Here is a 26,578-nt window from a genome sequence, read left to right on the forward strand (position 1 = left end):
ACAAAAATTGTGAACAGTGGGGTAACGAGATCTTTTTGTTGATAAAAGATTCTTAAAATTGGTATGAGAGTTGTACTGGAGGGGGTTGGTGTGTGGAGTACAAGACTAGAGTCAGGAAAAAGTGGAAAAGTAGTTACTGCAATAGGTGAACCTAAGCCAGAGCCATGACCATGGAAAAGAAAAGGAGCCTGTTTAGAAGCATGTTTTAAACTTAGCAACTTTAACACATTTAGGAGAATATTTAAGAGAAAGAACTTAAAGTACTTGGTAGTTCGTTAGCAGTGGGGAATGGCAGTCGTGGAGGTATCTAAGATGACTGGTTTCTTATGAGTTTGCCGTGACCGTTCAGTATTCTACCAGTTTTTTATGCTCAAAAATGTTGATGCCTCCTCCGTCTCTTGTCCTTTACAGCCAATAAAACCATCATGTCTGGTTGTTCTTCCTTGAGCTGGTCTTTAAAACGATGAGCCCTCTCTCCCCAGTCATTATGTCATTTGCTCATATTATTCATCATGGCTGTATCATAGTCTGTTTTGTATAGTTGTTTACGAAGAAGGCCAGTGCAAGATCTCACACTTGTTTGTATCCTTCTATAATATTTACACAATCATTACTATTTTGATTATTGATTATCATCTCTTTAATTCTTAGAAATGGCCTGTTGTCAGATAGAACCAATGGTTACAGTTAGGTGAATAGCACAATGAATGGCAGTTTATGTTTGTCATTTTGGAATTGATGGAGTTAAAATGCCTAGCTCTTCTTGTACTTATCCAGTATCTAGACGTCAGGGATTTGGATGCTCTTTTGGGGGATTAAAAATATCTGAAAATTGGCTTTCAGGAAAATAGGAAGCTTCCTGCCCCCCTAGTATACATTTTATTTTGTCAGTGCATGTTTGAATTACCAATATGTAAGAACACACAATCAGAAGCAAACCTTCCATTTTCTTATGTACCAGATATACCTGTTGTGTATTTAAATTCATATCTTTATCAGTATTCATGTGTGTATGTATTTAGTGCCAATAAGTTTTTTTAATGATCTAAGAAAATACATCAGACGCCTTAGCAGGTATATTAGGTTTGAATACAGTTTCACCTGAAGTTAAGTGAGTATTAACTTTCAGACACAATAATTTTCTCCTCCCTCCTCTTGAAGCTTAAACATTCTTTTTCTCTCTCTACCCCTTTAACCCACATACCAACATTGGATCTGTTACCTGTGTTCTTATGTAGAGCCCATGGAAGAAAAGAAAAGATTCTTAGACTGACTACTACTCACCATTATCATCTCAAATGCACCCCCCATTTCAAATCTGGGTAATTCTTTGGGAGAAAAGTTAATTAAGTAATTGTGTTTTATTAATTTATAGTATAAATTGATCAGTTTTTAAACTACCATAATTTTCATTTTTAGTTTTTAAAATAAGCCAATGAATTCTTGGTTTCTTTAGGGCATTGAAAACATAAAAAATGAAATTGAAGATTCAAGTGAACCTTTGATAGATCCTGTGTATGGACATGGCAGGTAATTAACTAAAATCTATTATTTCCTCATAGGGACTTTTGTTTTTAGGGACTTGACCTAAGATAAAACACTACTGGGTCAGATAATTTTGTCTTTCAATGCTAGCAGCATAGCGTCTATGAACTTGAGCAGTCTTATGCTTTATGCAGTGTTTGCTTTAGGTATGAAGTGTTAATTTCCACTTTAGGTTTATGTGTGCATTGGATTTATTATAGGAAATATTTTAAGATGACACTGGGGATATTTTAACAAATTCTGCTTGATATTCTGTTCATGAAATTTTCTAATAGATGAAATTTACTCATTTCGACTTAGAAATAAGTATACCCTTATTTGTAAATGCTTTCCTGCTTGGGTGAAAAAATTTTTTTATTTATTTTTCTCTGAGAATACCCTCCCTCTCAAGCTCTTTATAGCTATTTGTACTAAAATTAATAGCACAGTGATCGATTGTTAACTCACTCTAAAACATAAGTCCTTTTCTTTAGATCTTTCTGCCTCAGGGGTTAAAATTTACGTATCTTCCATCAAACACAAATTTTACAATTACATATATATTTTTTAAGACGATTATAAATATTAAGTAAAGTGTTAGTCTAAGTATCGTTTTTTTTCATCCATTTAAATACGATGTCTTGGAAAAAGTTGTTAAGTTTATATGCACATGTAGAACAATAGATACCATTGCGGTGATACAGCAAGTGACACATTTAGCAAGGTAGTTGTTCAGCAAAGTACATAAAATGAGAACTATAAAGTTTCTCTCTAACTTGGTTTTCTAAACGATATAATTTAATGCAAAAAGTCATTATTTTATGCCTTACCTTAGGAATCATTTGTTTTGAAAATTAGTGTATTCGTATTTTAATTACTTTTTAATTTTTGTTAATAGCCAAAGTTTAATTAACCTCCTTCTAACGGGACACGCAGTTTCTAACGTATGGGACGGTGATAGAGAATGCTCAGGAATGAGTAAGTATGTTCTTCATTGTGTTTATCTCGTTTATGATTAATATTTCACTAGAATACAGTTGATGGTTAATTAATCTGTTTAGTGGCTCTGCGTTACTTAGAGGTTAAGATAAATGCTTTATTATAGGAGAATCCCTTACAGTTTTCGAGGTGCTGTAACGTGAAGAGCGTAGACTTTGGAGGCAGACAAACTTGGGTTCAAATCCCAAGTGCATGACTTGAGTCAAGTTCCTTCTCAAGCCTTTAGTTTTCTCTAGTATAAAACTAGGATTGTAGGACTAACTTCTTTAGAAAAAGTAATAAATAGTCCTCTTAATATACATAAAGTTAGTACATATTTATCCAGTGGTATCTGTGAGTCTGGAACGCTATTGCATTTTGCTTGAAATTGAGAATTACAAGTATTGTGATTTAAAATATTTGCTTTAAGAGGCTAGTGGGTTTTTTCCTGTATTACATTTAATGTTCGTAATTTCCTTTAAAATGTGGGGCACATTTAAGTTTATCTGAGCATTTTAAACCACCATCGCCTCCATTTCTGGCCTTCATCATTTCTTGCCTGTAGCTTCATGTTGTTGCCAGGGATGTTGGCATGAAACCCCTTTGGCCAGGCCATCCAGTAGGCAGGGCTGACACACAGCCCTGAAGAGATTCCCTTTGGTTTGTTCTTACTCAGTCAGCCTGCTTTCATTTCTACTGAATAACTGCCGTGTACCTCCTCTTGAAGTATGTGGTACAGAACAGAAAGCATCATGGCTCCTATGGCTCACAGGGAAATTCATTTTTTCTTCTATAATTAGATAAAACTGTCACCAAATGACAGAAGCAAAGATTATGATTGAGAAAATAATAGTTACTGCTTTTTGCTCCCATTTAAATGAGTGAATCTTGATCTTAAATTTGAAGTTCTCTCAAATTTTAGAAAGACACATGGTTAACAGAAACATGAAAGAATAAAATATTAAGGGAAAAAAATCAGTAAAAATTAATGAATTTCAAAATTAAAAAGCACCTTAACACAATCCAACCCTTCATTTTACTGTTTAAGAGATTTAAGAGCTACCCTTCCTTCTTACGTTAGATAATATATGCAAAATTATCTGAGTGATGAGGTTAGAATGAGAACCTAATTTAGGTGACTTCTGGAAAAGGTCAAAACTTAAACAGTAAAATTCACTGACAAAAAAGTAGCCAGGTTATCTTGCTCTGTTTTTTTTTTTTTTTTGGTAATTGAGCCCATCGCCCATCCTATTCTTTTTTTTTTTTTTTTTTTTGCGGTGCGCGGGCCTCTCACTGTTGTGGCCTCTCCCGTTGCGGAGCACAGGCTCTGGACGTGCAGGCCCAGCGGCCATGGCTCATGGGCCCAGCCGCTCCACGGCATGTGGGATCCTCCCGGACCGGGGCATGAACCCGTGTCCCCTGCATCGGCAGGCGGACTCTCAACCACTGCGCCACCAGGGAAGCCCCCATCCTATTCTTGAGCCCTCATTCTGATTGATAGCTGAAAGTATTTAATCCTGCTGGTTAAAGGCATGTCAGCCTCTCAAGTCTCCCATAGGCTCTTCTTCATGCTGTGTACTTCCTTTATAGGATATTGGTCAATTATTCCAGTTTAGGTTCTTGATGTGTACTAATTCATCCTTTTCTGTTTCTTGAAATATTAGCTTTCAAAGCTGTTGTCTTGCTGTGGATTTTTTTTTAAAGTATAGTTTAAATGTCAAAACTAAGCAATGACTTTGAAATAATTATCTTGGAAAAGAAAATAGGCAGGGTATATTTCTTTGCATTCTTTGGGATTAAGGGTGCATTTTCCCTTAATCGTTAGGAATGTTGACTTAAGGTTGAATCTGTTTTCAGTCACCAAACTTACAATAAAAATCCATACATTCATTCAGCATTTATTGGATATTTTTCTGTCTGACAACATGGGAGGAGGTTGTGATATATGTAATATACAAAGAAAAGTTATAATTAAAGAGTTACTAGTTTTATAAATCTTTAGGCAAGCTGCTTTACTTCTCTTGGCTAATAGGGAGGTCATATCATCCTCAAAGGGTTGTTGGATTGTAAAGACTAAGGTTAAATTTCTAAAATGCCTCAGCTGGCCCATGGGAAGAACTTGGCTTTCCCTCAAAAGAGGAAAACAAGAACATGCACACAAATAACTATAATGCGAGGTAAAATGAAGCATGTTGAAATAAAGTGTTATAGAATTCAGGGGAAGGAGAAAACCTTTGTGATAGGTGGAGAGCCGTAAAGTAAGAGTTACCCTTTTAATGGGACCACGTGGAATGAGAGAGAGGGAAAAATATAGGTTGTGTCTCTAGGGACAGGGAGACAGATGAGTCTGATTAGAACAGTGTATCTTAATCCCGACTATGTGTTATCACTTAGGGTGCCTAAGAGTAAGTCAGTGCTCAGGCCACAGCTGAGAATAAATAAACAAATTAGAATTTCTAGGTAGTGGGGTCTGGACATGGATCATTTTAAAATTACCCCTAGATGAGTTTAATGTGCAGCCAGGTTTGAGGAGACAAGAGCATTGACTTCTGTGAAGGAGACAGTGGGAGGGAAGATCATAAACGTAGGGCTGGGTAAGAACCCAGAGGATCTTGATTCGAAGAAGTTCAAACATTAGCTGGCAAACGTTAGGAAGAGAGTCATTGAAGGCATTTAAACAGAGCAATAACGTAAGACACAAGATAAGAACGCTAATCTGTCAGCTTGTAGAATGCATTGGAAGGGAATGGGATGACAAGTCGAAAGCTATAGCACATAGTCAAGACAGCTGGGAGGTAACAAGATGAAATAGGCATGGCAGAGGAAGAGAAACAGAGGCACTAGGGTTTAGGTACTTTGTGCTAAGCAGTATGTTTTGGATGTGTATCTTCTCAATCTCAATATATACAGGTAAGAAAACTGAGGCTCAGAAAATTTAGTGATTTTCCCAGTGTCCAACGGCAGGCATACACAGCTTTTGACCATAGCCAAGGCCTGCGCTCAGTCCCCCGTAGCACATTTTCCTCCTGGACCACTCTTCCTCTGTGAAAGAGCCTACAGGAAAGTAGAACTTGTAGAATTCAGCTATGAATTAGACAGATGAGGGTAAGGTACAAATAACCAATAGGTTTTCAAATAAAGTTTATGAACAAATGAACATGTGAAAGAAGCGTCATGGGAAGCCAGCTTTAAGTCACTGTGTATGTTTTGGTGACAGAAAACAATCCTTTTCCTCAAGTATTTCATTTTCTTTAAAGAGCAGTTACAACTGTTGACGATTGTTAAGAATGCCCATTATGCAGCAGTGACAAACATTATCTTAACAATGCCAAGCTCTGTTCTTAGTATTTAATGACTGTCTTTTTTTTTTTTTCCATTTTCTCACTTCGTTCTTATAACTACTCTATGAAGGTCATAGAATAAAGGAAGGTTAAGGCACCGAATTAAGTATCTTGCTTCATCCATACAGTTTAATAAACAGCAGAGCTGGGATTTCAACCACAGTAGTCTGGTTTCCTGCAACCAGCATACTTAATCATCATGATATACAGCCACTTAAACTATACTTAACAGAGTCTTCAGTGTGAAAATAAATATGTAGGATGATGTGGAAGAAGTTTATTTTATTAAGTTTCACAGTAGCCCTGAGAGGTAGTTATTTGCCTCATTTATAGAGGGAAGCTGAGATTGAGAATTTAATCCAAAGATTTTTGTCCCTGATACAGAGTTAGTGAATGAGCTGTGCTGTATCCCTCAATCAAGGCGAATGAGGACTGGAAGTAGGCTATGAATTTAGCAATTAAAAGAGCAATTTAGCTCTTTCCTTTAAAAGAGCAATTGAGATAGAAGCCATATCCTAGGGAGTAAATATTTTAGCAGTGTAAGCAAGGAAATTTTGCTGGTGAAAGGATGGAAACAGGAGTTCATTGCCTGGTCAAAATAAGGCCAAGAGATGGTATACACAGGTATTGTTTTAAGGGATAGAAGTCACCTAAATTGTTCGTAAGAAAGGGAACTGCTTTTAATAGAAGAGAGAGTAAATGGAGTCAAGAGTAACAGTGACCTTGGAAGGACGCACAGTTCTTCTGAAACAGGAAGAGTGTGCTGAGAAAAGAAAAAGGCATTTTGAAATATGCAAGATTTGAAGTGGGAGAACTCTAAGAGAGTTTGAAGTTGCTGAGAATGAGTGAACAGAGAAAGTTAGAGGCATATAAAGGAGAGAAAGAGTTTGAATCAACTGCTGTAAGAAGGAATATAAAGATGGATTATGAAAAGTTTTTCAATGTGCAATCAGAATTAAGAGTTGAGATGAGGTTACGTAGAATTATTTAGAGTGGATCTAACCAGTAAAGCTTATAATTAGGCTTTTTCCTAGCAATAATCATCAATCTGGCAGTGGGAAAGAAAATGGACATTACGTGTTTATCCAGGAGAGGCCAAGAAGTTTCAATGAAAGATAAATGGACAGTTTTCTCACCTTTATTTGTAAAGGATATCAATGCTTGATCTGTCATATATGTAGTAAACATTTTTTCCCCAGTTTATCTTTTGCCCCTAGTTTATTTTTTATGAATGTTTAGATGGGTCTACCATTTTTGGCTGTTACAAACAATTCTGCAGTGAACATTTGTGTATATATCTCTCTGTTCAAATTCAAGTATTCCCGTAGGATGGATTCCTAAAAGCAGAACGTATGTTAAAAAAATTTAGGCTTCTGGGTTTTTTCTTTTTTTTTTTTTAACTAAATGGATTTATTGAGATGTAATTCACATACCTTACACATCTCCCATTTAAAATATACAAGTCACTGGTTTTAGTATGTTAAGAGTTGCGCAGCCATCACCACATCAATTTTAGAACGTTTGTATCATCTCCGCAATAATCCTTGAACCCATTAGCAGTCACTTCCCCAAAACACTTAGCAGCCATTAATCTACTTCCTGTCTCTGTAGGTTTGCCTGTTCTGGACATTTCTGGTAACAGAATCATGTCCTTAATATCTGGTCTTCTGTACCAGCTTCTTTCACTTAGCATAATGTTTTCAAGGTTCATCCATGTTTTAGCATGTACCAGCACTTCACTCCATTTTACTGAACAATATTTCATTGTATGCTTTATACCACATTTTCTTTTTTCGTTCATCAGTTGATGGACATTGGGCTTCTTTCCACTTGGTTGTGATGAGTAATGTGGTTAGGAACATTTATGTACAAATGTTTGTGAGAATATGTTTTTATTTTTCTTTAGCATCTTCCCAGGAGTGAAAATCCTGGGTCATATGATGATTCTGTGTTTATTTAACCTTTTAAGGAACACCTGTTAAACTTTGATAGATAATGCCAAATTACCTTCTAAGATTTGCTTTACCAACTAGAGAAGTATAAACCGATGCTTCCAGCACGTAGGAGAGTTCCTGTTTTTCTGCTTACTGGCCGACACTCAGAGCTCTCCGTCTTTAATGTTTTGTCCATCAGTTTATTGACACCTGGTAGCCTGTTTTGATTCATGTTTCTCTGATTCCTAGTGAGGCTGCACTTGATCATCTTTTCATATGTTTCTCAACTTTCAGTGTTTCTTCTTCTGGGAATTGTCTTTTTCTATTTTTTGGCATTTTCGGGGGAGAGGTTATTTATTTTCTTTTATTTACAATTTCTAGGGATGCTTTATAAATTCTTTGTTCTTTGTGTGTTAAATTTGTGTTGCAAATATTTTCTCTCAGCCTTTTCTGTCTCCTTTAACTTTGCCACTGGTATCTTTTATACCAAAGCTTTTCATTTTTATGAGATTAAATCATTTGATCTCTTCTGTTATGGCTTTTGTTTTTAAATTTTTTTCCTTGTATCTGTTTTATGTTTCTCCTACCCAAGATTAAAACTAATACTCTCTAGTATTTTCTTCAATTGCTTTTGTAGATGTTATTTTTTTTAATGTTTAGCTCGTGAATCCATCTGATTATTTATTTATGAGTGGTATGAAGTAGGGATCTATCTTTTTACTTTTTCCCAAAGAATTTCCTAATATCCTAATTCCAGTCAATTCTCCACAGATATGAAGCACCTGCTTTATCAAATAACAGATTTTCCCATAGGTATGAGTCATTTTTTGGAGTCTTCTATTCCACTAATCTATTTGTGAGTTCTTATGCCAAAAGTACACTGGTACATAGTTATATAATACACTTTGATATTTATTAGCACGTTCCCTAATATTGTACTTTTTCAAATTTATCATGGTCCTTTCCATACTATCTATTCCAATTAACTGCTTTTCCAGCTTTTTAATTTCTAGTTTTAAGAAATCTCTAAACATTTTGCTTGAGGTTACAGTAAGTTTGTGTATTATTTTAGAGAAGTGACATCTTTCCAATATTAGGTCTTCCCATCTAGATAGTTTTTTATATCTTTAAATGAAAGTATATATTGTTGATCATATAGTTCTTGAATTCATGTACATTATTCTGCCTCAGTTGTTAAAACTAGCTTCTGCTTCTGCCATAGAGTACAGATAAAACTGCAGTAGAACTAATCACTGAATTCATTCTTGCCCACGCCTCAGTCCTTCACAGTAACTAGCCTGGTATTTTAAACACTAAATCAGATCATGATATTCTCTCACTTAAAATCATTCAATAGCTGGCTTCCCCATGCCCTTAAAATAAAGTCCAAACTTCTTAGCAAGGTCTTAAAATCCTTTTGTGGTCTGGCCCCTATTAACCTGCCAGATACCTTCATTTTTACTGTTGCCTGTATTTTGAGCTGAGGTTTTCTTTGATTTTATTTTCCCATAGATCAGTCTTCCCATGGCCTCCTTTCTTTCGTAAACGAATCCCTCAGCATCTGCGTACCCTCTCTTTTTGTATGTATTGTACATTTATTGCTTTCGTATGTTTATTTGATGATTATTTTTATTTTAATGTTTTCTTCATTTTATGGGATTGAAATAGAGTCAGGTCTTATAAATCAGAAACCCACATTCTTCGTTTCTTTTTTCTTTTGATAGAAATCACTATGGCAGTCCTAACAGGCATAGTTAATTGAAAGCTGATTTAGACTCATGATACGTAGACAGTATGAGAATCTAAACTCTGAAGATTAAGATCATTTTGAAATTTTCATATTTTTAAGTAATTAATGTGAATTGCAGTTAGTGGCCAGGTGCTATACAAATTTGAAACGTATTTGGTTTATCAGAATTTATGTGAGGAAGGTCAGAAGTGCTCCTTTTCTCCAAATTCTATTAGTTGTAAAAATATATTAAGTTAGCTGGACCTAAGTTGCCAGACAAAATGCAGGACTCCCATTTAAATGTGAATTTCAAATAAACAATCATTTTTAGTATAAGTATGTCCCATTCAGTATTTGGAATATACCTATACTGAAAAATTATATTTTGTATCTGAAATTTATATTTAACTGGGCATCTTTTTATTTGCTAGATCTGGCAGCCCTGGCTAGATGCCAACTCTCTAGCAACCTGACTTCTCAGGAGTACGACAGACAGCTAATAAGGGGGTTTTAAAAAGCTCCTCACTTCAAAAATAGATTTCACAAAGTTTATGGCTCAGATGGCATGTACCTTTACCTATAAGTGAGACAACCAAGCCTTTTTCTGTATTGTATTGTTTTTTATTTTAGGTATTTTAACATCCTTAAAGTGCTTTTTTTCTTTTTTCTCCATATTTTTAACTATAGATTCTTTACCTTACTTACTCAGGGACCCTACATAATCTCACCCCAGCCTAAGTTTTCGGCCATCGTGAACCTGTGCTTGAACAGAATCATGCTACTTGCTTTCATTTCTTTCTTTGTTCATGCCGCTCCCTGTGCCTGAAGACCTGTATCCCTCGCATCTGTGCTTGTCCAGTCCTTCAGCTCGCACTTCATGTGCCCTCCCTTCCCTGGGGCACTTCCTGATTCCCACAGCTGCAGGTCATCCATCCTGCCTCTGAGCACTTTGCCTTCATGGCACTTACCACATTCTACTTTGTTTTTTTTGGAGGGGGCGAAGGGGTTGAATTTTTTTAACTGTAGTAAGAACATTTAACATGAGATCTATCCTGTAACGAATTTTTAAGTATAGTATTAGCTATAGGTACAAGATTGTGTAGCAGATCTTTACGACTTACTCATCTTACATAACGGAAAGTCTCTGTCTGTGGAACAGCAGCTCCCCATCTCCTCCCCCTCCCAGCTCCTGGCAAAACCACCGTTGTACTCTCGGCTTCTATGAGTTTGACTATTTTAGAAACCTCATCTAAGTGGAATCATGCAGTATTTCTCCTTCTGTGACTGGCATATGTCACTTAGCATAAGGTCCTCGAGGTTCATACATGTGCACATATAATAAGATTTCCTTCTTTTGTAAGCCTGAGTAATATTCCATTGTATGGATATTGCACAGTTTCTTTATCCATTCACTTGTTGCTGGAGTTTTAGGCTGTTTCAGTTTCTCAGCTATTGTGAACAGCGCTGCAGTGAGCATGGGAATGCAGGCATCTCTTTGAGATCCTGATTGCATTCTTTTGGACTAAATACACCGAAGTGGAACTGTTGGATCAAATGGTGGTTCTAGCTTTACTTTTTTGAGGAACCTCCATCCTGTTTTCCATTTTAGATCCCCACCAGCAGTGTACAAGGATTCAGATTCCACACACCCTCCCCAGCATTTATCTTTCGTGTTCTTGAGAATGGTTAGCCTAACATTGTGGTTTCAGTTTGCACCTCTCTGATGATCAGTGATGTTTAGCATCTTTCCATATACCATTGGCCCTTTTATGTATTCTTTAGAGAAACGTCTAAGTCCTTTGCCCAGATTTTTTTGTTTTGGCGTCTTGTTTTGTTTTCTGGGTTATTTGGTCTTTTGCAGCTGAGTTGTAGGAGTGCCTTATCTATTGTGGATATTAACCCCTCATCAGATACATGGTTTGCAGAGAGGCTCTTTGCTTCTTCGTCTTCACATTCCCAGTGGTACCTTTGTATTCCTATACTGTGCTTAGCATTGTTCTTTTTCATACCTGGCAGCCAGAGCATGTTTGTTAAATAAATGTAGTGCAGTTATCTGCTTTCCAAGTCAGCGTCAAGTTTGAAAGGCCCAAGAGGGACTTCTGTAGACACCCTGACAGTAGTGAGAAGCGATAGTTGGGAGTGGAGGAGAAGGGTATAAAAAAGCAAACTCAGGAATATAAAGCTCTGTGTTTAGGTGCAGTGTCACTGACTGAACAGAAGTGTTGATAGTCACCATGATTAGTCTTAAATGCTAGGCTAAAAAAACGAAGTTAGACAGAAAATTCTGAAATGTAATGACTTAATTATTAGAATTTTCTGCAAATGTAAGCAGACTTCTTTGAGACTTATTAAGTCTCTTATAGCTAAATTCTGTAAGTTTTAATATGAGGATAGTATATCCTCACTATAATTACAACTTTGTACAATAATGAATATTCTTAATGATGCACTTTAGCTATCAAAAGAAGATAAAAATTATAAGTACATGTCCTGTTTAAGGAAATAGGAGTTGACACATTTTTAAAATGCTACCATTCGAACAACATACCTAAACATGTGATTACTGACCTAATCTGAACAATTCATTATTCAGGAATTATGAACAGCTAATTTGCTATATTTAGTAGCATGATATTATAAATATACTATTCTAGACATTTGTTTAAAATTCTAAGGAAATAGATGATGTAGTATCAAGTTGTAACACTAGGTGGTGGTAACTGATTTTAGAAATTAAAGTGTGAAAATGTTTCTTAACATGTATTCTTTGAACTTGAAAACATTTAGTGCTGCTTACATTTTGGAAGGAAGAGGAGGAAAAACTTTGAAAGGCTGTGGAGTACCATCTCTGCCTATGTGGGCTGCTCACCCTCACTTCCTCTTTTTCCTTTGACGGCTATAATTCAACGATTCTCAGTTGTTGGTCTCATGACCTTTACACTATTAAATATAATGAGGATCCCAAAAAGCTTTTGCTTATTTGGTTTATAAGAAAATAATAATCACTGGGTTTTTTTGTTAAAAATTAAGACTGAGAAATTTTAAAAGATGTATTCATTTTAAAATTACTTTAAATATAAATATTTTTAATTAAACTATCTTCCCAAATAAGAAAAAAATTTCATAAGAAGAGTGACATTGTTTTAAAATTTTGCAAATCCCTTTAATGTCTAGTTTATTAGCAGACAGCTGGATTCTCATATCTGTTTATAGATTCAATCTGTTGGGAAGTAACGTATCAGTTAGCCTCTGGAAAACCCCATTCTACACTCATGAGAGAGTAAGAGTGAAAAAGACAATTAACGTCTTTTCATGTAAATCATTTCAGTTTCATGTAGTCTCTAAAAGGGCCTTAGGCATCCCTAAGGATCGTAACCAAAATTTGGGAACTATCGCTATGTCTTCTCTGCCTGTAAGAAGTTTGTGAAAAAATACAAACTATATGTATACGTGCCTTCTATTAATTTTGAATTTACAAATCTTGAAGCTTAAACAAGTTCTTGGTTTACACCATCCAGATGTTGTACTTCAGGATACACAATAAAATATTTACAACAAAAGCAAATAAGTTGATATTATTACATTAATTGATAAGAAAAACATAATATCCTAATAGGAAAATGGATGATATATAACCAGATGGTAAAAAGGATGTAGAGTTATATATACATTGTGTTTACAGTGGACATAATTTTTAACTGGAAAAAAACATGCTTTTTAGAAATATGTGTGGACCCAAATTACTATCATAGTGGTACTTGATGTACTTTAGCTGAAAGCTGTAGTCTGAAAAGACTTTATTACCATCACAGTTACATCTCTGATGTGGAATAATCTGTCTTTTCATTTTCTTTGCTTTTTCTGTTCTTTCTTACCCATTTCCATGATGTCAGCTCTCATCTCTATGCGGGTGATTCCCCAAACTTTACACCTAACCCTGATTTCTCTTCCGTGTTCCTGAGCCTTACTTCTAGTTGTGTATCCATCTCTAGCTAGAAGTCCTAATGGCGCCTCAATCCTAGCTTGTCTAAAACCAAACTCATATTCTCTCTTCACGCCACTTTAGAACCTCTTCTTCTTAATTTTTTCTCTTAGTTAATCACCATTTATCAGGTTCCCCAGGCTAGAAACCTTTAAGGAAGCTTTGACAACTTCTTCACGCCTTAGATACATTGATTTATCATACTTCTTTGCCATTTCCTCTGCTTTGAATTTTCTTCTTAGCCTCTTCTTGGCCTGGAAAATTCCTACATATGCTACAAGATTCAACTCAGATGTTACCACTTGTGTACACCTTCCCTAACACAGTAAGCAGGTGCTTTAATACTACTATAAGATGTGTGTGTTCATGTAAACAGAGCACAGGTTTTTTCATCTGCCTCCTTTGATACGCTCTTAGCCTTTGTAAAGCAGTTACTGTGTTCTGTTCATCCTTACTTCCCCACTTTTAAGCATGCTGCTTGTGTTTGTTTATAGGAGAGGGGAATGGTATCAAATGTCCATCAAAAGTTAACATTGAATATAAAATTTTATAAGTACATTTAATGTACATCTGAAGGATCACATTACCCACTACCTAATTTAATGGTATTTTATAATGAGTAGTACTGTCATGATGACTTGATGTGAACTCCTAACAATAAATATATGCTGGGCTTTAAAGTATAGTTTTGGGTAAAAGTAAAAGTTTTGGTGTAGAACGTATATATGTGTACATATATATTTACATTGAAGTGCCTTTCAGATTATATGCTAATGCAATGCTAACTTTTTTGTTGCAGAACTTCTTGGTATCCATGAACAAGCAGCTGTAGGATTCTTAACACTCATGGAAGCGTTAAGATACTGTAAGGTAAGTTGATTTTTAAGGTACTTTGAATGGTTTGTATTCACATGTCCACTGTTGCAGAGAGCATTTTGCTCGTGGGACACCGTATTTTAGCTTACTACCGACAGTGTGTCCTCTCAGTTCTCTTCTGACCTCCCTTCTTGACCTGACAGGCTTCTCAAGGATGGAGCTAAGCTGGCTGATCATGCTGAGTCTCCTTATTTTTTGAGGCTTGTTCCTTTTTGAGGGTCGGGGTCAGAACCCAGCATGAAATAATTTGTAAAAACAGATATCCATTATCGAATATAAATACAGTTTGGGTAAACTGAGGGGAAGGAATGCCTAACAGCATGCTTCGCTGAAACAACTGATAATACTTTATCAGGCAAAGAAAAAGAATCTGCTAAATGCCTGAAATTCTAACTTGTGTTTTTCATCTGAAAACTGATTTCACACTAAAAAGCAAAATCTAAGCACTTCACAGCATTAAACTCTTTAACATGTGCTAGAATTAGGAACTGCCCTGAAACTCTCGTTTTTTGATATATATTTCATAGCTTTCCTGCACAATCTGAAATAACTATTGGATATTCCAAATAGTTTTAAATGGAGTTTAAATCGTTGATGATTTGTGCTTAATAAGATGTTCTGATTTGGGGGAAAGAAAGAAGTAGATCTCATATTCTTTTCCATTTTAGAATGGTGGTTCCATAGCAGTGGTTCTGGTGGTGATTATTTTTAGTAACAATAACGGTGCCTTTTTTTCTTTTTTCCTTTCTTCCTTCCTTCCCTTCCTCCCCTCCCTTTCTTTTTTACCAGACAGCATTCCTCTTTCATGACAACACTTGGACAGGGGTGACACGGATATGATAATCAAATAGGTGTCATCCTGCCCTTATTCATTAGTAGTAATTGTACTGTCAAACAGTAGCAACTCTTATATTTTCAGTGACTTTGACTACACAAGGTAAAGCTATCCTGAGGCAGCTTAGCGACTGGAGAATCAAACTGCGTCTCCTCCTCCCCAGCACACCCACAGACGTTCATATTCCTAAAAGTCTGTGTGCACATAAAAAATGGTAACCACATAGAGACGATGGATATGTTACTTCGCTTGATTGTGGTGACGTTTTTACGGTGTATACATATATCCAAGTATCAAGTTGTACACCTTAAATACATACAAAGATACGTCAGTGAAGCTCTTTTCTGAAAAGTGTGTGGTGTGTGTTTTGCAGGCAGATAGGGTGTGAAGATGATATATTTTGAAATCTTCACCCTGTGGCCTTAAGGCCCTGATGGTCTGGATTCTGTCTGTCCTTCCAGAGTTGCGTTGCACTCTCTCCATTGCTGTGCTCCAGCCACGCTGGTCTCCTGTCAGCTTTTCATACACGCCAGGCCCTTTCCTGCCTGATGAGCCTTCATACTTCCTTCATTTCTGCCTGGAATACTCCAGCTCTTAAATGGACGGCTCACTCTCTCCTTCAGACTCTACTTCAGACTGTGCCTCAAAGACCCTTTCCTGGACCATTCCCTCAGTGACTCTTTTTTCACATTATTTCATAGGAATAATCCCCTTGCAGTGATCTTTTTTATTGATTTAGTTCTCTTTTTTTTTAATCTTGAATTTGTTTTTCTGTTGTTCCTAATGGAATATAAACTCTTTGAAGGCAGGCACATTGTCTTTCTGGGTACATATTAGATGCTCAGTCAATATTTGTTGAATGAATGAGCAGACACTTTCACCAGAATTGTAATTTTCTAAATATGTGCATTTGCTTTTCTTTAACTGTTAGATAGAACAGAGGAATGTCTGTTTTATCCCCACAATCTTAGCGGGACATCATTAGCTGCTGTATGTTCTCCTGTTACTCCAGTATTATTGCTCTAGTGCCAACCGAGTGTTACTGCTCTAGTGTTCTAGCAGTAACTATGGTGTTTTCTAGGTTTAAAGATATTTTTAATGGTGGGATACAGCACACTGATACTCAGATAGATGAAAGGCAGAACTCTGTGACCTACAGCTCCAAACAAGAGAATGCTACCAGGCAGGGCCAAGAAGAGAGTTATAGCTGGGGACAAGGCAACAGCAGGCTGCAGCCCTAGGGAGCAGCTTACGTGTGGAAATCGGGATGGAGTTAGCTGGGTTGCCTGGGCTCCCTGTGACCTGGCTGGCTTGAATAGTTTGGGTGAGCTCTGGGCTTGGGAGTTGTCCCTTGTTGTCTGGGGCCTGGCTCCAGAGCGATTAGGGCCATGCAGAGTGGCCTGGGGTGGGGAGACATGTCAGGTGGCTGGGGTTTGGACTTATGAGCTGTCTTTTTTAAGGAAATTGACCAGCCCCCAATCAGGGCCTCAAAGCTGAGTTAAGACAGCATTAAAGAAACAACAAAACACTCACTCTTACACTCTGGTACTCATCTGTATATAACTGTAGATATCCTTCTGAAAAAATATATACATTCACTTATCAAACATTTAGAGAAATGGCGTTAAGGGAATAATTGTGTTTGTATTAGTTTTGTGAATCTGAACATCTCCCTGTTCTTTGATAGTGCAGCAAATTGCCCTTTAGAATTGAAATTAACATTTTCATATCATTTTGCTCCTGTGTTCATTAAGACAAATGAAACAGTCTCTCTCACGGGCTCTCTAGGTCTCTCTCTCTCTCTTTCCCTCTCTTTCCCTCTCCTGCCCCTGTATGCGTGCGCGCGCGAGATAAAAGGTGACTCTGAGTGCTTTTGGCTGTGCCCCTTTCAAAAAACTCATATATAACTCATGCATAAAATTCACCATTTTAAAGTGTGTTATTGAGTGGTTTTTCGTATATTCACAGGGCTGTGCCATCATGACCACTGCCTAATTTCAGTATGTTTTCCTCGCTCCAAAAAGATCCTCTAAACCAGGGGTCCCCAAACCCCAGGCCACACAGCAGGAAGTAAGCGGCGGGCGAGCGAGCCAGCGAAGCTTCATCGGCCGCTCCACACTGCTCCCCATCGCTCACGTTACCACCTGAGCCATCCCCACCCCCAACTCCCCTGCAACCCCGGCCCATGGAAAAATTGTCTTCCATGTCACCGGCCAAAAAGGTCGGGGACTGCTGCTCTAAACCCTTCAGCTGTCACCTCCTCATTCCTCCTCAGCCCCTGGCAACTTTCTGTCTCTGCAGTTCTGCCTGTTTTGGACATTTCATTTAACTGGAATCCTACAGTATGTGGCCTTTAGTGTCTGGCTTCTTTCACTTAGCATAATGTTCTCAGTGTTCATTCACGTTTTCACATGTATTAGTACTTCATTCCTTTGTATGACCAAATAATATTCTATTGTATGATATATCTGTTTATATCAGTTTCATTTTTCTGTTTATCAGTTGATGGACACTTGGCTTGTTTCTGATTTTTGGCTATTGTGCATAATACTGCTATGAACATTAATATATAAGTCTTTTGTGAGCATGTTTTTATTTGTCTTGAGTGTACACCCAGGAATGAAATTACTTGGTCATACGGTAATTATATACGTAGCTTTTGGAGGAACTGTCAAACTGTTTTCCAAAGTGCTTGCTCCATGTATGCCTTCTTTTATTTATTTTTCTTATTACAGACACTTCGTGAGCTCAGCACTCATTTACCCTTTGATCCCAGTGTTTGTAATTTTATCCTCATGTTTTACTTCTACCTTAAACGCACACGCATATATATACACACACACTTTTTCTAAAAGAGAAGTTAAACAGCACCTAAACTTTTCACCACAAGAGGCAGCATGATGTAATAGAAAGCTGCCACATGAGGAATTATAAAACCTGAGCTTTAACCCCAGCTCTGTACTAGTTAGCTGTCTGAATTCAGGCCAAGTACAGGTCCTGTGGAGTTTGCAGCTTCCTTATGTAAAGTGGAAGGCCTTGCACTGAACACCTCTAAAATCCCTTCACTCTGAACTGTGACCAGAGCTTTTCCTGTTTCTTTGTCCTTTTGCTGTTAACACTTTTCTGTTGTCCTCAAACCATCCTTCCTCCTCTGCTGGTTCACCACTGCCGTTAGCACATCCCTCTCATCCCTCCCATCATAGGTCAGAGATACTAGCTTTACGATCCCCGAATACAAAGGAGTACCTGCCTCTTTCCCACTTCCCTCCTAATGATAGCAATCAGTTCCAAAGGGTGGTTGAAAGCCGGGCACCAGAGCAGGGCTTTTGGCTGCTTAGGGGCAGATAGTTGGCCGGACTGCTGCGAGCAGCCACTTGGAATTTTCCAGTTCTAGGGAGTCTGTGTGAGAAAAGAAAATTCAGTAAATGTGATTGGTAAGGTTAGTTGTTTTTCAGTCAGAGTCTTTGTCCATCTAAGAGTGTGGGTGATTAATGTGAACATGATCAGATTTCACAAGTCTGTTGAATTTTAAGCTTTTTTTTCCCTCTGTCACGCACAAAAAAATGCTACTCTCAAATTTTGGGTACTGTCATTTTTATATTAAATATATAACCTCAAAGGCAGGCTATAAAGTATAACTTCTTACATATTTTAAAGAGACTTAATACTGTAAAACTTTGAATTTACTTCCTACCATGAAGAATCAAATGACAGGATTCTTTTATATTCTTAAATGTTTGGGAGTGTGTGTTTTGCTTTAGAGAGATTACTGTGTTGCCCCAGGTTCTTTGAAGACAGAATGTTCTTAAGGTTTTTCCCCTTATTTATTCATATATCTACTCACTTGTTAATTTATAATTATTTTCCTGATAAAGTAATTGTTGTCAAGTTCATAGTTTTAGGGTTTGAGGTACCAAGCTGAAATTCTAGAAGTGGTCATTTTATCTAGGATCTTTAGTGAAACCTGAGAATGATTCTTAGAGCTAAACTAATTCTTTTTAGCTTTGTTAAATCTGTATTATTCTTCTAGTGGAAAGGTGCAGTAAAACTTAGCCCTGACAGTCTTTATAACATTCATTTTTACACTTAGCATTTGACCATTACGGGTAAGGCATTCTGGCACAATCCATTATTCCCTTGAAATATGAATTAGACACTTCAGTTATGCTTCAAATATTCGTTGGCAGATATTTAACAGGCAGTATAAAATTTTCATTTGTTTATTTATTTTGCTACATTTGTTCTAGGTTGGTTCTTACTTGAAATCTCCAAAATTCCCTATTTGGATTGTTGGCAGTGAAACTCACCTCACCGTATTTTTTGCCAAGGTATGCTTATAGCAGGATTTTTTTTTTTTTATAAGTATGACATCAGGCAAACAAGTAATATAAGTCCATGTTTAGTTTGGATCTTTGTACAGACTTCAGTGTATTCCCACTGTGAAGTGGATTGTTTCAAAATCTAAAAAATTAATACTAAAGGACATTAAGTTGTACTGCTTTGGTTTTGGAATCATTTCAGTAAAATCAGTCATGATTTACTTATAATTTCTTTATCTTTTCCAACTTTAGAACTTTGGCTCTTGATTTTTTTCAGAAATAACTTGTGTTATGGTGAAAATAATTGAAATTAAATGTTTTGGGTTACTCTTTTATAGAGAGGATAAAAATCTAACGTGATATAAAATAGTTTTAGTTATAACATCTAGGAAAAAGCATTTTAAAATATATTAATAGTTCAGTGGTATAGAAGTCAGTTGCTCTTTCAGGATGGAATATTTCCTACAGTTTTAGTAGATACAGTATTACAATATTGAAATAGATTAAATACATTTGAATATGTTTGCTATAAAATTCTTGCAACAAAACTGTTGCTGAATCCCAGCCTTTATAATATTTCTTTTTCCGCAATCGAGTGGTTAAGAGCCTTGAAGTCAGACAGCCTTTGTTAGAATCCCAACCATGCCACTTCCTAACATGGCTCAGCCTCTTCTCCCCTGTCTTCAGAATAGGGTTTAAGAATAGTGCCTTGCTCTTAGGATTGTTGTCAGGCTTAAATATTAAACAATTAGCAGTACCTAGTACAAGTTAAATGCCCAGTAACTCTTAGCTGTTGTCATCATCATCATTGCCATTTTCATTATTCTACATTTATTAAACATTTCTGGTATGCCTACAAAGAGTTGCTAGATGTTGGACTAAAGGAAGAAAATATATAATTATATTTTTGACGTTTCTTAATTCTGTTGCACTTTCCTGATTACTCAGCATGCCTTTTCAGCTTGTACTTGTTAAAGTACTTTATTTGTGTCTGTAAGAAGTATGAACTGTATAAATTGTACCAGACTGAACCGACAGTGCTAAGTTTTGTGGATCTATTTCCTTATTTATTACTGTATTCACTTTTATTGTGCTGGCAGACGTCCAGCTAGTGGATTTAGTGAGAGATGCATACTTACCTGTCCTTAAACAGGGAAAGCTATAAAATACAACCGTCAGAGTGCAGACCATACTGATTTGTTACATTTCGTCTGACAGCTTTTGCTATATATTTTCCTCCTGAAGTAGAGAGGAAGAAGTTAAAAGCAAATGTAAACTACAGAACCTAAACAACTAATTCCTGCCTGAGGATTTCATCATTTGACTCATTTCAGTGTCAAGTGTTATCAATTTCCAGAAAAGGAAATCAATTCCAATTCACATACAGAAATGTATTTTCAAGCCAATTATTATTTTTATCACCAACTCTATTCTTTAACATTAGGAAAACTAATAAATTCTGTCAAACTATATGTGTCAAATATAAAAGATATAGTAAGATAAAAATATGTTAAACCTTAAATTTTATGATTGATAATTAAGAAATGATTTTGTTGTCAAAACAGCAGAAGCGGTTTCACGGGAGGTTAATAGAAGGAACAGTGTCACTTGCGCTATGTAAATATGCAGACACTTTGTTTTCAAACATCGAAATGTTAGGTATATTGAGAGAGTCATGGGAGTGAATGATACCCGCCTTTCTATGGAGCAGACACTCCTTACCTATCTGTCCTGGTATTCTTTGTTGTTCCCATAGCAGTGGGTCCATTGTGCTGTTGAATTTGTCACGTGATGCACCGTTGCTACTTCCCACACCTTTCTTTGCATGGCCCGTGGTCGGCAGTGAGCCTTGTGTGGGGCAGGGACTCTCTCATTCATCTTCTTATCCGTAGGCCTCAGCCACTGCATTGAAAAGTGGAATTGAGCTATGAACTACATAGACAAACTTTAAAAACCCTGCCACACCAGTTGTGGACCTGACAAAACACACTAAGCGTACACCGTGGACGTCAGTTAAGGTTTTAAAATCTGTCTTCATGTATTTGCATCCTTGAAGCTACTAATAATCCTGATAGGAAAGTGCACACACACATAAAGTGATTATAGAAAAACTTACGTTAAGATTTCAGGCTCTTCTACTGTTATAAACCATAAAAACCAGGTATTCCAAATACCTTATCTCTCTTTTAGAACTCTTAATTTTGTACTGATTGTTTTGATACTTACCTTTGTGTTTTCCCCATCTGGTATATAGACTGGCACATAGTGTAGAGAATTCATTAGTTTAATGAATAAAGCCTTTGCACGAATTTTCTACAGTTAGGTTCCAGTGACATTTATATCTTCTAAAAATATTTCCTCATGACTCACTCTGAAGCTTCTTAAAAGCACGGGTACTTCCTTTTCCATGAATTTTAGCACAGTTGAATTTGGATTGCTTGAACATGTTATCGTTATAGAGTTACAGGTAAAAAACTTTTCCCTTTGAAAAAAAGTATTCTAAAGCTGGAAGAACACGTAAATGGTAAATAACATTGATGATACTTGATAGCATTTACTAGGTCCAATTTTAAATTATTTTAAATGAAGCAATATTTATATAGTCTTTATCGTATAGAAAATACTGTAAATTTTGCTTTTCTTTATGTTACAAGAAGATCCATTATTTGGTCATTCTTTTTTGGATATTTATGTATTTGCACAAGTAATTTTGGCTATGGCTTTGTTTTTGTTATTCTGTTTGATTTTTGGTTTCTTTGTTTCTGGTAGGTAGGTTCACTTTATGTTCTTGGCCTGAAATGAACGACAGTTTTGTTCCCCAACCCCCACCTGCCCTAGACCTTAATGTGAATGTTTATATCTTTTTCTGTAAAACTTCTGTGTTTGTCTGGAAATGTATTTTGTGTGCTGATTTCTTTGTACTGATTATGATGAAGTAAAAAAGCATGTTTTAAGGTCACAGTTTTCAAGGCAGTCTGTAATTTGGCATTGTAAAATGCCTTTGAAAAGCAATTGCCTTCTTCATGTGACTTACACACTGGAGGTGGTAATAGTTGCAGTTCTCTGCCTTCACGTATATACACACTTGTCAGATACTTACAGGGCGTATAATACGCACCTGGTATTATGCAGGGTGCTGTGAATACATGGTAAGGGAAAGGATTAGGCACCTGTTTTTATGGAAGTGTGCATTTTAATGGGGGAGGCATTAATCAAAGAGTCACACTTATAAAATTACAGCTGTGACGGATGCTAACAAAACACAGGTCTGTAAAGCTTTAAGGAAGATTAGGAACGTCTCCTTGAGGAATTGATGTTGAAAATGAGCCCTGAGGCATCAGTAAGATGAAACTACAGGGAGAGGGAAAAAAGAGCATTCCCTACTTAAAGAAACAGTTGGAGCAAGCAAACAGCCGTAGAAGAAAGGACTGTGGTGTGAACGACTGAGAGAAGAGCAGGAGCGCTGAGAACTGGGGGCAGGGCCGGGGGCGGGGGGAGGCTGCAAAGGTAGGCAGCCCGTGTGACTCTCTTCTAAGAGTAAGGACCGCCACTAGACTTTAAAAATCGGTGGGAGTAGTTTGGGGGGGTAGATATGAAGGAAGGGAACAGGACTAAAAATGCATTTTGTAAAGATCACTCTGGCCAATTGTGGAAGACAGACACTGAAGGATATCCTAGGGGTAGGTGAACAAGACTCTGGTAGTCTTCCTGGTGAGCAAAGAGTGTATTTTGGTCCAGGGGAATGATGATAGAGATGGAAAGAAGTACAGCTGACCCTTGAACAACACCAGGTTTGAACTGAGCGTGTCCACTTACACATGGATTATTTTTCCATAGTAAGTCCTACACAATTCCCAGTTGGTTGGATCCCCAGGTGATTGAATCCGTGGATGCGGAACCACAGATAACAGAGGAACCATGGATACATAGGACCGATTATAAGTTAAATGTGAGTTTTCGATGGTGCTGAGGGTCAGCGCCCCCAACCCCTGCATTGTTCAAGGATCAACTGTATATAAATTTGAGAGATTTATACCTGAGTTAAGCTGACAGGACTTGGTGATAGATTGGCTCGGATAGATGAGGGGTGAGAAGCCTCATGAGATGTGGGGGGGGGGGTTTGTTTTTTGTTTTTTGCGGCACGCGGGCCTGTCACTGCTGTGGCCTCTCCCGCCGTGGAGCACAGGCTCCGGATGCACAGGCTCAGCGGCCATGACTCACGGGCCCAGTCGCTCCACAGCACGTGGGATCCTCCCGGACCAGGACCCGTGTCCCCTGCATTGGCAGGCGGACTCTCAACCACTGTGCCACCAGGGAAGCCCTGAGATGTGTGTTTTTAATGATTAGATCTCAGCAGCTTTGCACTTGTTGAATGTACCCACTCATGATTAAAGCAATTTATTTTTCTTTGGCCAAATTGACCAGGCCAAGATACTGCAATGAAACGGCCCAACCAAATAATCTCACAGTGAGGTTTCCAAGTCCTGCCCACACAGACAGTGCTTTTTAGTTTTTCCACATATTAGCAGACCACCAAGGATCATCAGACATTTGAGGAATGCTAACATGAAAAACAGAAATCAGGGACTTCCCTGGCAGTCCAGTCAGTGCTTAGAACCCCACACTCTCACTGCAGGGGGCACGGGTTCAGTCCCTGGCTGGGGAACTAAGATCCTGCAAGCCAAGTGGCTTGGCCAAAAAAAAAAAAGAAAAAGAAAAACAGAAATAAGAGCAAATAAGGAAAAAGGAACCGAAAAGATTAGAGACAGTGAAGACATCAACACAAAACTTCAAAAAACCAAAAACCATAAGAGAAGTTATTATATCCATGAAACTGTGGAGGCCATGAGGACAGAACAGTTGAAGGACGAAAGAGAAACTGAAAACTTACTGAAAGGATTGAAAGACAGATTGGAGAATTCTCTTTCCTCCATCATTGCCGTGGCTCCTAACCGATGACTAGACCATGCTGTTGCCCTCCATGGGTCTGCAGTAGCTTCTCAATTCAGGACTCAAATGAGCCCGTTCAAATGTAAGTCACTTCACGTCACTGGCTCCCTTTTCACGAGTCCTTAGAATGAGCCCCTAGGCCCTTCCTCTGCTCGTCGGATTCCCCGTTGCTCTCTGATCTCATTTCCTACTGCTCTCCCCTCCTGTCTTGCTTGGCCACGGTGGCCTGTCCTCTGCCTCAGAAGTGGGGCAAGCCCTCTGCCCCGGCTCCTCCCTTTAGGATCTTGCATCAGGTGTCTGTATAAAGGATTCCTTCCTACCTTCAGGTCAGCATTCAAGTGTCACCTCCTTAGTGAGGCCCTCTCTAGCCACCTTTTCTAAAAGCTCAACCCCATCCTTTCCCCCTTTTCATTAAGATTCTCTTTCCCACTCATTCTCGAAAATAGATTTTTTTTGGGGGGGTGCCGTGCCGCACCACGCAGCTTGCGGGATTTTGGTTCCCTGTCCAGGGATTGAGCTCACACCATTGGCAGGGGAAGTGCAGAGTCCCAACCACCATACCACCAGGGAATTCCCTGAAAAATAGATTAAAAAAAAAAAATTTTACTTATTTATTTATTTTGGCCATACTGGGTGTTGGTTGCGGCCTGCGGGCTCTTAGTTGCAGCATGTAGACTTCTTAGTTGCAGCATGTGGACTCTTAGTTGCAGCTAAGTGGTCATTGTGGTTTGATTTACATTCTCCTCATGACTGATGGTGTTGATCATCTTTTTATGTGCTTTTTGGCCATTTCTATATCTTCTTTGGAGAATTGTCTATTCAGGTCCCTTGTCTATTTTTGAATTAGGTTGTTTGTCTTTTTATTGAAATGTAAGGTTTTAATAAATCCTGGTGACTAGGCACATACTATATATCTTACTTATTTGTTTTATGTATTATCTGTCTCACTAGTAAGCTTTATGACAGCAGGATTTTGGTCTGTTTTGTTTCTGTTTCCTAACACCAAGAACAGTGTCAGGCACAGTGTTCATGCTCTATAGATTGCTGTTAAAGAAATAAATTAGCAGAAAACACTGAAGATTTATTTCACATTGTAATACAAGCATGTTGGTACTTGATAAAGGGGGAAAAGGGGACTTAAGTGTGCCAAGTTGTCTTCAATCACAAGAATTCAATAGATCCCGGTGGTCTGACACGGGCCCTACCCTGGAGGCTGCTGTGGGAGGATGGCCCCCCCCTGGCACCTGGGTGCCCCTGAAGGCCCCCACGGTCCATGGAGCTGATCCCTGCCATGTGGCTGACAGGGTCTTCATGCTCCGGCTGGGTGTCAGGCCTGTGGCTCTGAGGTGGGAGAGCCAAGTACAGGACATTGGTCCACCAGATACCTCCCAGCCCCATGTAATATCAAATGGTGAAAGCTCTCCCATAGATCTCCATCTCAATGCTAAGACCCAGCTCCACTCAACAACCAGCAGGCTACAGTGATGGGCACCCTATGCCAAACAACTAGCAAGACAGGAACACAACCCCACCCACTAGCAGAGAGGCTGCCTAAAATCATAATAAGGAACAGACACCTCAGAACACACCACTGGATGCAGTCCTGCCCACCAGAAAGACAAGATCCATCCTCATCCACCAGAACAGGGGCACCAGTCCCCTCCACCAGGAAGCCTATGCAACCCACTGAACCAACCTTAGCCACTGGGGGCAGACACCAAAAACAATGCGAACTACAAACCTGCAAAAAGGAGAGCCCAAACACAGTAAGTTAAGCAAAATGAGAAGGCAGAGAAACACACAGCAGATGAAGGAGCAAGGTAAACACCCACCAGAACAAACAAATGAAGAGGAAATAAGCAGTCTACCTGAAAAAGAATTCAGAGTAATGATAGTAAAGGTGATCCAAAATCTTGGAAATAGAATGGAGAAAATACAAGAAACGTTTAACAAGGACCTAGAGGAACTAAAGAGGAAACAAACAATGACAAACAACACAATAAATGAAATTAAAAATTCTCTAGAAAAAATCAATAGCAGAATAACTGAGGCAGAAGAACAGATAAGTGACCTGGAAGATAAAATAGTGGAAATAATACCACAGAGAAGA

At 38.0% G+C, this 26,578-nt stretch overlaps 1 protein-coding gene across 1 annotated transcript in view; it reads left to right on the forward strand.

The window, feature by feature from the left end:
• MINDY3 (MINDY lysine 48 deubiquitinase 3) overlaps positions 1–26,578 on the forward strand; it is a 96,109-nt gene that overhangs the window by 22,938 nt on the left and 46,593 nt on the right. The window contains exons 7-10 of the mRNA XM_082618230.1: positions 1,457–1,530; positions 2,423–2,502; positions 14,288–14,358; positions 19,447–19,527. Coding sequence (XP_082474356.1) covers positions 1,457–1,530; positions 2,423–2,502; positions 14,288–14,358; positions 19,447–19,527 — 306 coding nt within the window. The remainder of the gene's footprint in view (positions 1–1,456; positions 1,531–2,422; positions 2,503–14,287; positions 14,359–19,446; positions 19,528–26,578) is intronic.

Source organism: Mesoplodon mirus (assembly GCF_964341445.2).
Source record: "Mesoplodon mirus genome assembly, chromosome: 4".
Lineage (NCBI taxonomy): Eukaryota > Metazoa > Chordata > Mammalia > Artiodactyla > Ziphiidae > Mesoplodon > Mesoplodon mirus.